At 36.1% G+C, this 12,861-nt stretch overlaps 2 protein-coding genes across 3 annotated transcripts; both read left to right on the top strand.

Annotated features, from left to right (window-relative positions):
- The first annotated feature begins 567 nt into the window (after positions 1-567).
- LOC104899443 (hypothetical protein) lies at positions 568-5,723 on the top strand. Of its 2 annotated transcripts, XM_057396438.1 has the most exons (4): positions 568-746; positions 1,809-2,071; positions 4,117-5,284; positions 5,386-5,723. In XM_057396438.1, the coding sequence occupies exon 3, from the start codon at positions 4,127-4,129 to the stop codon at positions 5,264-5,266; it is 1,140 nt and encodes a 379-aa protein (XP_057252421.1). In that variant the 5' UTR covers positions 568-746; positions 1,809-2,071; positions 4,117-4,126; the 3' UTR covers positions 5,267-5,284; positions 5,386-5,723. The 2 variants fall into 2 exon arrangements, with proteins under 2 accessions (XP_057252421.1, XP_048504581.1); XM_048648624.1 differs by lacking the exon at positions 1,809-2,071 and having other exon boundaries at positions 586-746.
- Positions 5,724-11,412: 5,689 nt separating this feature from the next.
- Positions 11,413-11,994, top strand: LOC130589539 (uncharacterized). Its single transcript, XM_057390819.1, has 2 exons — positions 11,413-11,795; positions 11,853-11,994. Exons 1-2 carry the CDS (start codon positions 11,413-11,415, stop codon positions 11,992-11,994), a joined length of 525 nt encoding a protein of 174 aa, XP_057246802.1.
- The last annotated feature ends 867 nt before the right edge of the window (positions 11,995-12,861 follow it).

Raw genomic sequence — 12,861 nt, 5'->3', positions numbered from 1 at the left:
GAGACAAGGGAATGTCTTGATGGTAGATGAAGCCTAGAAGGAAGGGAAGAAAAGAGAATAAGGGAAAGCAGCCGCATATGGATGGGTATTGATGGAGTCGGGGAAAAATAAGTGCAAAAGGGAAGGAAAAAAATATTTGCAGACTCTCCTAACCAAGCTGAAGCCTATAGTTTACTCTATGGGATAATAGAAGCACAAAAGAGAGGCCATCAGAGCTTGAAATTTTGGTCGGACGCAAAAAAACATAGTGGAAGCATGTAGGAACCCTCCAAAGTCTGAGATAGGTGTGAGAAACATCATTCTAGATATTATCTTATTATTAGGTAAATTTACTTCAGTCATTTTAATTCATGTTTCTAGAATCAAGGTGAACCCAACTCACTCCTTAGCCGTTGTAGCAAGGAAAGATTGAAGGTCGTCTTTTATGTTGTATTGACCTTTGTAAGAAAAAAAAAAAAGTCTCCCAATCCAAAAGTGGTTTGTGAATTTTGATTTTTGATCCCCCAACCCAACTCGGTAGGCTCGAATAAATTTTCCTTTCTCCTTTTTTAACTATTGTTGTTGTAAAATGTAATATATATATGAATAATTAATGGGGAAGAAACTCTTCTACACGATTCATCATCATCCCCTCATGTCGGCATTATTACGCCACTGAAATTCAACCCATTTCTGATCGAAAAAACCCTCATTTACCACCACCCATTCAATCTTTTGTCAACCAAATCAATAAGAGTCCGCTTATTGTAAAATTCTTCAGCCTTTATGCTTTAATTTTTTGTTCTGCAATTCATCTCGTTTTTTCTTAATTTCTCTTCATATCGTTATTTACTTTTTGTAATTTCGTTATTTGATTGGATTTTGCATGTGGGTTTACTTGAATTTGATCAAATTTGTGAATATATCTGATTTAAGTTGAGATTTAGTGTTAGGGTTAGGGTTAGGTTAGGGTTTGGTCATTATTTGCTCAGATGAAATTAGTATCATGTAATAACTTGTCTGATAATTGTTGGGATAATAGTTTTCAGACTTTCAGATATGTTCATTGCATATAATATGGAAGATTTTCCTTTAGTGTAAGAGGTTGTTCTGCGTGTAAGTATTAGGAACAAAGATGAAGATTGATGAGTCGATGATCTTGTAGAAGAATTTTACTGGTATCATGGTTAAGAAGTATTATTGACATGGTTTTTAGATATTAGGTTTCAATGCTTGCTTTGGATGGAAATATAGTTCATCTCTAATGATGTCGAAGTAGGATGTTTGAAACATATCTTTTTCGTTTCCAAGGACTGATTGGGTCACACTTATAGAGCATTGTGTCGAGTTTGGGCCAATATTCGAGTGAAGTTTACATGAGTCGAGGTTGGGTTTTTTCGGTGGCTGCTTAAGGCTGAATCCTGTACACTTTGTCTTGGGGCCGAGGTTGTGCCACTGTTTTGATGGGTGCTTTAAGGGTGAATTCGTTACACTTTATATTGAGTCGAGGTTAGACTATAGAACCATATGAAAATAAGGTTTGGTTATTCCTTTGATGGATCTTTGAAGTTGAAGAGTATAGTGTTTTCTTGTTTCCGTAGGGTCTCTGTGGATGAGTTCTTCCATTTCCTTGTCCTCACTTCTTCCATGATATGATCATTTTTTCCATTTTGAACAGTTGTTTGAGGTTTGAAGTGCTATGTGCTATTTCACATGGATGGAGATGCCATGCTTTGTTTTCCAATAGTTCGTATGGTTTTTCTTCTTTGGAAAATGTCAAAATCTGAATTCAGTGCGGCTAAAAGAAATCCATGCTTTTTGTTCTGCAGTATTAACTGCAGGTTTGAGTTCCAGTGACGTTTGGAATCAAGGGATCATTAATTCATTGTCCAGATTGTCTTCCACCAACCAAGACTTGTAGATCTTGCATAAAATAATACTCGATTTGGAGCGTTGCATGAGGGCTTTCCATTCTTTTACTTTGTAGAAAGAAATAAGGATTACATACTATAAACGTGGTAAATTCACTTACTTTCAAACATTCAAGACTACAACTACGAGTTCAGAAATTTCTTCTCAAATCTTTGTTCTGGTAAGTGTGATCTATGGTAGAATGTATGATTCAAAAACTCCAAGTGCTTGTGATCTACTCAAATTATGATTGTGTAGTCCCTTGGTTGGAACCTTTGATTGTGAAATATGGTTGGAATATTTTTAATGTTAAAGTTCTCGTCATTTTGCATATATTGAGACAATAGTTCCAACATTGGACTTATTATTAGTTTATTACTTTGAAGTGTACTGACTTGAATCTCATCCCTTTGGAATTTTCCCCTGAAAATTTAAATGTGTGGGAATTTTGGAGGTTAGTAGTTAGTACCTCGTTTAGTCCCTATTTTTTGGTTTTCCATTGTAAAACTTTAAACTTGGGACTTGTGAGCTTAGATATCAGGATTCGATACTTAAGTTGGACAATAGTACTTATTCAATGTTGGACTTGTCTATTTTTGAAGAATGTTGATTTTTTTGTTCCAAATTGAAGTGTCAAGTTTCCATACTCATATTTTGGGGATCCAACATGGGTTTTTGTCTCCATGAGGTACAACAAAGGTCGGAGTAACATATCTTGTAAGTTCTACCATGTTAACCTTCTAGATGGTATTGTCTATCTTAACTGTGATGCAAGGTCTACCTTGATTTTGCTATAATATCTACTCAAATGAGGTGAGCGTTTTCTGATAATATTTTGAGTCAAAATATATTTGAGCACAGAACGTTCATAAGGTCACTGGTTTTTTGGAGAATGTTTTTTGCTTATTTGTTTCTTGATTAGTGGTATCTAGTGAATTTATTAATTTTAGTTGTGTTTGGTGGAGCTTTTTGATAATCACAATGGGAGATGGAAAGGCTGGTACACCCCTTACATAGGCCACTTAGTTTGCTTTGAGAACTTGATTTGGAAATCTAAAATAACAATTTGTATTAGCTTTCGGTTGTGGGCACAGATGCTCAATAGTATAGGCTATGACTACTTAGCACTGATGCAATGTGGATTGCTTGGTGAATCATGTTGACTCATGCTTGCCTCATTTTGCTTCATGTGGACATGTGGCTTGGTCAATCATTGATCTTTCTTCTAGATCTATTTATATGCTGACTTGCTGTCTATATATTATGTGTCTCCTACAATCTTTTGTGGTCGTGAATTGTAGCTTTAAGTTGCTGCATGTTGGAAGGCCTAGGGATAGAAGATAGAGTAGTTGCAGTTACGTTATTTTTAGAATGCTTTCTTGCGCGGCTTATCTTATCAGACTTTCTGACATTGCAAGTGAAAGGGATAGGTGGAATTTTAGATTTTCTTTCTTTTGGGTTGTTTGAGCTATCAGCTATTGCTTTTGGCTTAATTTCATGATAAGCTGACTGTAATTTGTCAACTTTACCTTTATGAATTTACTTTCATGTGCTACCGTCATATCCTATTACAATCTGGAGTATCCTGTGAAACTGTATGTAGACTGAGGTTTAGAACATATTCTGTTTTGGTTTTCTAGTGGAGGCGTTTTCTGTTATGCATCAATAATTTGAAACGTTTGCTATGTGGTGGGTCAGTGTTCCTGAATATCTGCTTGTGAGTGTTTTTCTTAAATTTTACAAGAATTCAGTTGTTTGTTGAAAAGTTGTATTGGCAGTGTTTAGTAGTTTATATTTTTAGGTATATATGTTCAGAAATTTGGTGAGAACTGTCGATTAGAATTACCTATTACTTGCTCTCTTGGTATCGATATTATTGGATTTCCTGATAGCGAGTCAATGAAGTGCTTGCTCTTAGGTCATAGGATTTTGTTGTATATTTTAATAATTTCACAACCATTTGTGTTGCCTTTACCATGTTTGTTGATAGGTTGAAGCTTGATTATGGCTTGCCCAGTGGATGTCCATATTTTTTTATTGTTTTTAGGTATCGAGGTGAGTAGTTTGGGTTGTATGTACTTTGCTGTGTCTAATGGTTCTGATTTACAACAATGTGAAAGTCCCAGGAACTCTTTGCCCTTCTCATTGAATAATCTCAATCTTTCCTCGAAAAGTTGTTTGATTGTATTAGAAAAGTTTCTAATGAGTTCTTCTGAGCCACTTCAGTGCATACAAGATGGCTGGTAAGAAAAGAAGCATGTCCCTGGATGCAGATAAGTGTGATGTGCAAAAGGAATGGAATGAGGCATTATGCCCCATCTGCATGGAACATCCTCATAATGCAGTTCTTCTTCTGTGTACCTCACATGCAAAAGGCTGTAGATCTTATATATGTGATACGAGTTACAGGCATTCAAATTGTCTGGATCGGTTTAGGAAACTCAAGACAGACTCCAACACTGATTCACCAGAGACCACACCTGTTTCTGCAAACCTCCAGGCTCCAAGCCTTGTTTCTGACCCTCAACCAACTCCATTGTTTGGGAATGAGTTTCCTGTGCTTCATAGGGCCCACAGCAGGGGAAATAGAATTATAACAACTAGAAGGTCCAGTGACATGGCTGATTATGACATTGAACAAGAGGAAACAGGAAGCCAAAACTTTGATTCTTTGAGGGACAGGTTGGAACAAGATGAATCGGCTGAAAAGTCAAGCTTAAAATGCCCTCTATGTAGGGGAGATGTGCTCGGCTGGACAGTTGTAGAAGATGCTCGAGATCATTTAAATTTGAAGCCTCGATGTTGTACTCGAGAATCGTGCACATTTGTTGGTAATTACCGTGAGTTGCGCAGACATGCAAGGCGCGATCACCCTAGAGTTCGACCTGCTGAAGTTGACCAGTCAAGGCAGCGAGCCTGGAGACGCTTCGAACACCAGAGAGAACATGATGACATTGTTAGTGCCCTCCGATCAGCAATGCCCGGGGCTGTTGTGCTTGGTGATTATGTGATAGACTATAATGATAGAGCAGCACCAGTTGAAAGGGAAAGGACATCCTCTGATGCTAGTGGACGATTGTTCACTACCTTGTTTTTCTTTCAGATGCTTGGATCCGTACAATCCTTGGCAGGACCGCGGAGTCGTTCAAGGCCGTGGACAAGGCATAGACGTCCTTCAGGTGGTTCATCCCGGCAAAGGTATCTTTGGGGGGAGAACCTCCTTGGCCTGCAAGATGAAGATGGGGATGGTGATGATAGCTTTACAGACGACGATGAGATGAATATGTTTGCAGATGAGGCAGAACAAGGAACTTCTTCTGCTCCAAGACAGCGGCGTCGTTTGACCCAATCTGGGTTTAGGAGAGATCGTGTATGAGATGCCAAACATGATAGGGTAATTTCATATAACCTTTCCTCTCAACTTATGGTGATTGCTCTTAGCCTTTCTTTGCTTTTTTAAGAAAGATTTGTATGATCAATTTGGGTTATTTGCAGAGCCTTCATCTACCATAATAAAGAAAGCTAGCTGGTCATTAATCTTAAGGCCATTTGGTTTCAAGTGGTTGACCTGGTTGGGACTGAAGGCGGCATCTGCAACTGCAGCTGAAGGTCACCAGGTTCAGAATCGCTCTGCTGTATGCAGCTCTTTGTGTCTTTATGTTTTAATTGTCTGTCGATTTATAGAGTTCAATTAGAGCTTGCTGTTGTACAGTTAGGTTTTTTTAGGTCACAAACTATCCAAATTTCAATTTGAATCACCAATGTATATAACATGCATATCAATTTCATAACGTCATTTCCTCTTCCAAGAAAGATTTTTCGTTTTCTTCCTATTATGGTTTCTATTAGTCTTTCATTAATTTTTTATATGCGCTTATCATTGATTTGCCTGCTGGTTAATGGAGGTGCTTTCTATGTGTGCTTTCTAATGGTGTGCTTTCTAATTGTGTGTTTTACTGGAAAAAAAAGACTTAACTACATTGTTATTCTACCGGTGTTAGGATGAGTCCGGTCCGGTTGACGCTCCTGCCTTTACCAAGGGAATGAATGGATTGAATTGTGTGGCTCTAGATCATATTTAAAATTTGAATCGTCAAATTTTGCAATTTTGCAAAGAAATGTCAAATTGTGTGCTAGACCATATTAAAACATTGTGAAAATTTATCTACATATGAATGCACTTGACAATGTGGGTGGATGTAACATAGGATAATTTTTATCGACTTGAATACACAGATGTAAGATGCATGACGAAAATATACTAACAAGGATGTACAAATGTTGTTCAAATTAGGTGAGCATTAACCAGACATAACAATGAGCAAACATTAACTATAACCAATTTGAAGTAATATACTTCACTCTATGTTTGCCAATATGATGTCAGATCAACTACTGATTAAGTACTCAGCTATTTATATATTATCTGCACCAATCAGATGAGCTAACTGGTCTTGGGGAATTTGGTTTCATGTGGAATGTTATATTCTAATACCGTCATGGTTGACTGCTTTGCCTTAAGAATGTATTCTCCACAGTATTTGTGGCAATTATATGCGAAAAAATAAATGAGAATCACGTGGGAGTCAATGGTTGGAGCTCTTACCTCCCAACTTTATAATCGGGAGTTCGACTCTCATTAACCACAAATTTGGGGTGTTTGTGTGGATATTTGTTTGTGGGTATAAATCCCCACTTTTCAGTCCCACGAAGTTTCCTTATGAGTTGGGATCCTTGATGGTTAATTACCGAATCAAAAAAAAAAAAAAAAGTGAAAAAGTAATCTTTTATACGTTGCTAGGTTTAGTTTTTTTTTGATATCGGCTGATCAGACAATTAAAGTGAACATAAAGTATGAAAATAACTACGAGCTCTTTTGGTTTATACATGGATTACTACTTGCTTGCTAAGGAAAAACAATAAAGATAATTTCCGTTTTACTTTTGGAAGCAGATAAGTAAGATAATCTGTTGTAGAGCATCTCCTGCTTCACTATTGTTGGGTTTGAGTTTACCGGTGTCATCATTCTCGGCACAAGCAGTTTCTCATGTTACTTGATTTAACATATTTTTTCTATTTTTCTTTTGATATTGACCGGCCTCTTATGTAATTATCTCCTCTCTAGTTCTTGATTCTCTTCTCCCGTGGTCTCTTTTAAAACCTACTATCCATCCAGTGAGCCCAAATCAAACCCCATCGTCCCATGTTCTTGACAGGAATCGAGTTCAAGACCTTTTTTATATGAAGTGGAGGTGATATTATTTGATTCAAATTTTTTTTTTTTTTTGTTTAAGATACATAAGATGAATGACCCTATCGAGTTGGAACTTGTCAGATGTCAAATTGGCTCTAGTTAGGGGGCTAGGCACTTTGGAGTGGAGGAAAAGTGTAAAGCGTTCCCTCTCCCAAAGTGCTCCTAGTGAAGATTGAACCCTAATCTTAGTGGCGGATTATAAAAGGGGTGGGCAGGGGCTTGGCCCCTCTTATGTTTGTAAAGTCAAAGTACACAATTGCAAAGTGTTTCATGAAACTCTGTTTGGCATAGTGGCGTGCGAAGCATTAATACTCTTGGAGAACAAGAGTATTGGATAAATATGTAAAGGGATAATATTATATTGTAAAGGATAGAATGGTCGTTTACTAGTCATATGTCTGTATTGTAAATATTGTATATATATTGAATGCTAGGGTTAACCTACTCAGGTTAACACAATTATTCTCCACACTAGTACAAAGAAGTCTAAAAAATATTTTGTGTTTACTGTTAATATCTTCTTTTTTTTTCTTATATCTTGCTTCTTTGGCTTATTATGTTCCTAATTTTGTAAAATCTTTTTTATTTATTGTTAGTATCTTCTTCTTTTAGTTTTTATATGTAATCAATTTTTTTTTCTTCAAATCATTGTTAAAAATGATAAATAATAGATGTATTTTCTTTTGCCTTGACTTAAGAAAGCAATTTGGTAATTGATCTTAGTTACTAATAATAATAATGAATTATAACTTTAGTTGTAAAAAAATCTACTCAATTGTGAATTATTCTTTCAATTCCTTGAAAATTTGACAATGGTCAAACAAATGATTAATAGACAAAACTGCTTAAAAATTAAAAGGTTGTGATTTAGAACAATTAAAATAGCTATAACTTTTTTGTAGCCTTTGATAATAATATATTTAAACTTTGATGTGTGTCTATCAGTGTTTTTATTCCTCATTTAAATTTTGCCGTTAAACTTTTAATTTGTCGAATCGGCCCTTGTAAAATAATTGGTCAAGATCCGCCACTTCTCAACCTCAAAGTTGGAGGTTCTCTCTTTTCCACTAGGCCAAGCTTAATTAACTTGGTTAAGTTAGATTAATTTGGTAAAAGGCTTTTGAGTGTACATGATAACGTGTAGATGTAAATGAATATTTATACTTCATTCGTTCTAAAATGAATAAAACGCTTCTGTAAAAAAAGTTATCACATAAAATAAAGAAGTGTTTCGTTAGTTTCAGGATGGAGGAAGTATATCATTTGTTTGTTAGCTCGATAGTTCCACTTCCGCAATAGATTAGAAAAACAAATTAGTAATGACTATAGTTATGCGTTGTTTAGGTTGGGAATGAGGGAATATTTCAGCTTCAGCCATGATCTTTGCGATCTGGCCATCAAAAAGAATGATCTTAGCGATCTGCATAAAGCTTACATAAATCACTTGGGTACGTTGCAAAGATTAGACTGCTAGAATCTCTAACAGAAAAAGGATTATGCTCATTGCAGATCACAGCATGGACCTAGCCAAATCAACAGGATCACACACTGACAAGTTGCAAGTTTGCAACCACTTCGCAGTTGCCAACTTTTAGCTTTGAACATCAAAAGTAGCCGATCCACTTTTTATGTCACAGAACGAAAAGTCGCAAAGTCTCAGGCCTGTAAGATTTTTAAGATGATGCATCACTCTTTGGTTAGCTTAGAACATGTACAATTGGGCTTTTGAACTAGTTTTTTAAGGAGAGAGAAAATGGAGAGCCACCTTTTATTCCATAATGGGGTTCTTGGGTGTGTCTTGAATGATTAAGACATTTTGCGATGTGGCTCTTGGGGAGATACCATTTGGATTGAAGAGAGATAACTTTCCAATGTGTGGGCCCACATACTATTGCAATTAATTGAGTTTTCTTTTCTTCTTGCACCATTTAATGATATTTTTAATAAAAATAAAACAAAAGATGGTAATGATTATTATCCCAACAACTATAATTTTTCTTTAACTATAAAATGAGCCTAATATTGAATATATTTCATGCACAAAATCTACTTTTTTTTTAATTTATGAAATTAAATATTAGCATTAAAAATTAATATATTTTTTTAAAAAAAATGCACATTACATACATTATGAAAAAGTTAATTTTTTTGTAATTATATTTAAGAGAAAAGCTATATGCAGCCCTAAGGGTTATATATAAGAAGCTAAAAATAGAAATAAGTTGCATTAATTGATCAGTTATTACATCGGTCGATGCAAAAATTTTCCATAAATTCGCAATTTATTTCCATTTTAAGTTGTGTATTTATGTCTTATATGCAACCCTAAGGGCTACATATAGCATAACCCTATATTTAATTTACATGAAAAACTTAATTTATACAACTAACTTTGATCATAATATGAAATGAGGTTCATTTATTGATATGGGGACCACCAAACAATGAAAAGTTGAATGGAGAGCCATTTAAATAGTTTATTGTTGTTGCGTGTTTTTATATATAATTTTTAAGAGTAGCTTGAAGAAAGAGAATAGATGAGAGAGTGGAGAACTAGTTACAGAATCATGTACCATTGTACATGCTCTTAGCTGGTCAAGTTTGTGAGTAGTACCCATTGTTCACAACATTGACAATGTGTGAATGGTACACACACTTGCATTCAGAAAATCCTCCACATAGTTTAAAGCGCAAAAATATAATAACAACATGCGCTCGCACAAATATTAAGGCACAAAAACAAATCAGGTTCAATATATTTAACAATATCGAATTCATGGGGTGAAGATTGGCAGGAGGGTGAACCCTATTTCACACCTATTTTTTGCGGATGACAGCCTGTTATTTATCCGGGCCACAGAGGAAGAGGTGGACAATGTGCTAGAGTTACTTTCTATCTACGAAGCTGCATCTGGGCAGAAACTGAATATGGAAAAATCGGAGATGTCCTATAGCCGAAAACATTGAGGCTGGAAAAGATTAATACTCTTCAGATGAAGTTAGCATTTAAGGCGGTAGAGGGGCATGATAAATATTTGGGTCTTCCGACTTTCATAGGAAGCTCAAAAAAAAGAATTTTTCAGAGTATTCAGGATCGTGTCTGGAAAAAGTTAAAAGGATGGAGGGTCAACTACTATCTCAAGCAGGAAGGGAGGTGTTACTAAAGGCAGTGGCGCAAGCAATTCCTACCTATGCAATGCAGTGTTTTCAGATTCCGAAAAGTATAATTGCAGACATAGAGAGAATGTGTAGGAACTTCTTCTAGGGGCAAAAAGGAGATGAGAAAAAAATGGCGTGGGTGGCATGGGAGAAACTTTATTTAACAAAAAAAGAAGGGGGGCTTGGTGTTCAATAGGGCGTTGTTAGCTAAGCAGGCATGGAGGATTATCACCATGCTCGAGTCTCTAATGGCGCGGGTTTTAAAAGGAAAATATTTCCCAAGCAAGGAGTTCCTAGAGGTGAATGTGAGCCCAACTGCAAGCTACACTTGGAAGTCGATATTAGGGGCGAGAGATGTGATAGCTAAGGGTGTTTGTCGAGTCATAGGCAATGGGAGATCAACAAATATTTGGAGAGACCCGTGGGTACCTGCACTACCATTGTCTCGCATTCTGAATAGTGGAGCTGAAATGAATGCAGGAAGTCCGCAGCAAGTTCAGGAAATAATAAGCAATGGACAGTGGAATCTCGACCAAATAGAATGTGTCCTAAACCCATGGGAGGTGCAGTCCATAAAAAGAATTCCTCTTCCAATTCATAACCTGGATGACTCGTGGATGTGGAAATATGATAAGAAGGGACGTTTCTCGGTTCGAAGCGCATATTTTATTGAACTAAGAGAGAAGCGAGCAATAGTTCCTACTACGTCTAAGTGTGGGAGAGAGGGTAAATGGAGGAGACTGTGGGACGCAAGTATCCCACCAAAAGTAAAAATTTTTGGGTGGAAGGCGATACATAGTGGGCTGCCTGTGATGAAAAACTTGGTGCGCAGGGGTATTAAGAGTGAAGATAAATGCCCGAGGTGTGGTACTGAGGAAGAATCGATAATACATATGGTCTTGAGGTGTGATGAAGCGAAGAGAGTGTGGTATATGTCCCCTCTTAGAGTTGATGTGGATAAAGTTGCTAGCCAACATTTTGGAGATTGGGTGGAGGACCTTACCAAGCGTAATCTAGCGGAAGATTGGTGGAATATGTTTTAGATGGTGAGCTGGCACATATGGCTAGAAAGAAATGCGTGGGTGTTCGACAAAAAACGCACGTCATTCATGGAAGTGGTTGAGAAGGCTGTGAGGGGGAGTATGGAGTTTGTTGCTGCAAATGAAAAATCCGAGGTGATATCAAGTGTGTGCCCCTCACCTGCTAGGTGGTATCCTCCTCCTGTGGAGGTTTATAAACTGAACTCGGACGCTGCTGTATTCAAGTCTGGCCAGATTGGGATGGGAGGGGTGATTCGAGATAATGTAGGGGAGGTGGTGATGGCCACGAGCAAGCGAATGGATGGAATGATGGATGCGGATGTCGCGGAGGCTCTCAGTGCTCGTCATGGGCTACAAATAGCGCTGGAAGCAGGTTATTCTGCTCTAATCTTGGAGGTGGATTGTTTGAAGCTGTTCAACAGTCTCAAGGAAGGGAAGATTGAATCTTCTTTGTTTGGTATGGTGGTATAAGATATTTTGCATTTAACTTCTCAATGTTCATGTATTAGCTTTAGCCATGTAAGAAGACAAGGAAATGCTGTTGCTCATACTTTAGCAAAAATGTGTAAGGAGATGGAAGGCTTGAAAGTGTGGCTGGAGGATCCCCCTCTTGAAATAGCCACTGCTGTAATGGTTGATTTGCAAGAGTAATAAAGTATGTGTTTCTGTTTTGCTGTCAAAAAAACAATATGAGGAATAATTAGCATTGCAACATATGTTCTTTTACATAATACTACCTCCGTTCCTTTTTAATAGTTACACTTTCACTTTTGATACTATTCACAAATTTTCCTTTGACTATCATTTATGATTTATGGTTAAGAGTGAATTTAGTCATGTGAGGTCTTGTTTAATTCGTACTTTTAGAATATCAACTTTTAATATTTTTTAATAATACAAAATTAGAGATATAAAGGCTCGAAGTAGTGCACCGGCATACGTGAAAAGTGTAAGTTCAACTATTAAAAAGGAACAGATGTAATACACAATGATAAAAAAAAAATTAAGCCTAAATGTACATGCTAATGAAATCTTTGTTTTGTCCCACTTTATTGTTGTTTAAATTTTTTTTTTTCATAGGACCAGATTTGATGTTCTTTTTAAGTCCTCAAAATGTTTATTTACATAACACACTATAATATTTAACATTGCACCATATGTTCTTCTACATAAGACCGAGGCTATGTTTAGTTCACCTGAAATTTTCTAATCTTACCTTTTTTGATCTGATATGAACTTATTTTTTCTGATCTGATCTGACCTGAACTTATTTTATTTGATCTGATATGAACTTATTTTATTTGATCTGATCTGATTTACAAGATCTTATCTTTTATAAAATATATTATTACTTTGTAATTTATTATTATGCAATACATTTATAAGATCTTATTTATATTATTACTATTATTATCATTTTATTTCTATCACAACTTTTATTAATAATAATAATAATTATTATTATCATTACTATAATAACAACAACAATAATTATAATCATAATAATATTAATTATTA

The sequence above is a fragment of the Beta vulgaris genome, chromosome 7, assembly GCF_026745355.1.
Source record: "Beta vulgaris subsp. vulgaris cultivar EL10 chromosome 7, EL10.2, whole genome shotgun sequence".
Lineage (NCBI taxonomy): Eukaryota > Viridiplantae > Streptophyta > Magnoliopsida > Caryophyllales > Amaranthaceae > Beta > Beta vulgaris.
This window is presented reverse-complemented; position numbering and strand designations above follow the sequence as displayed.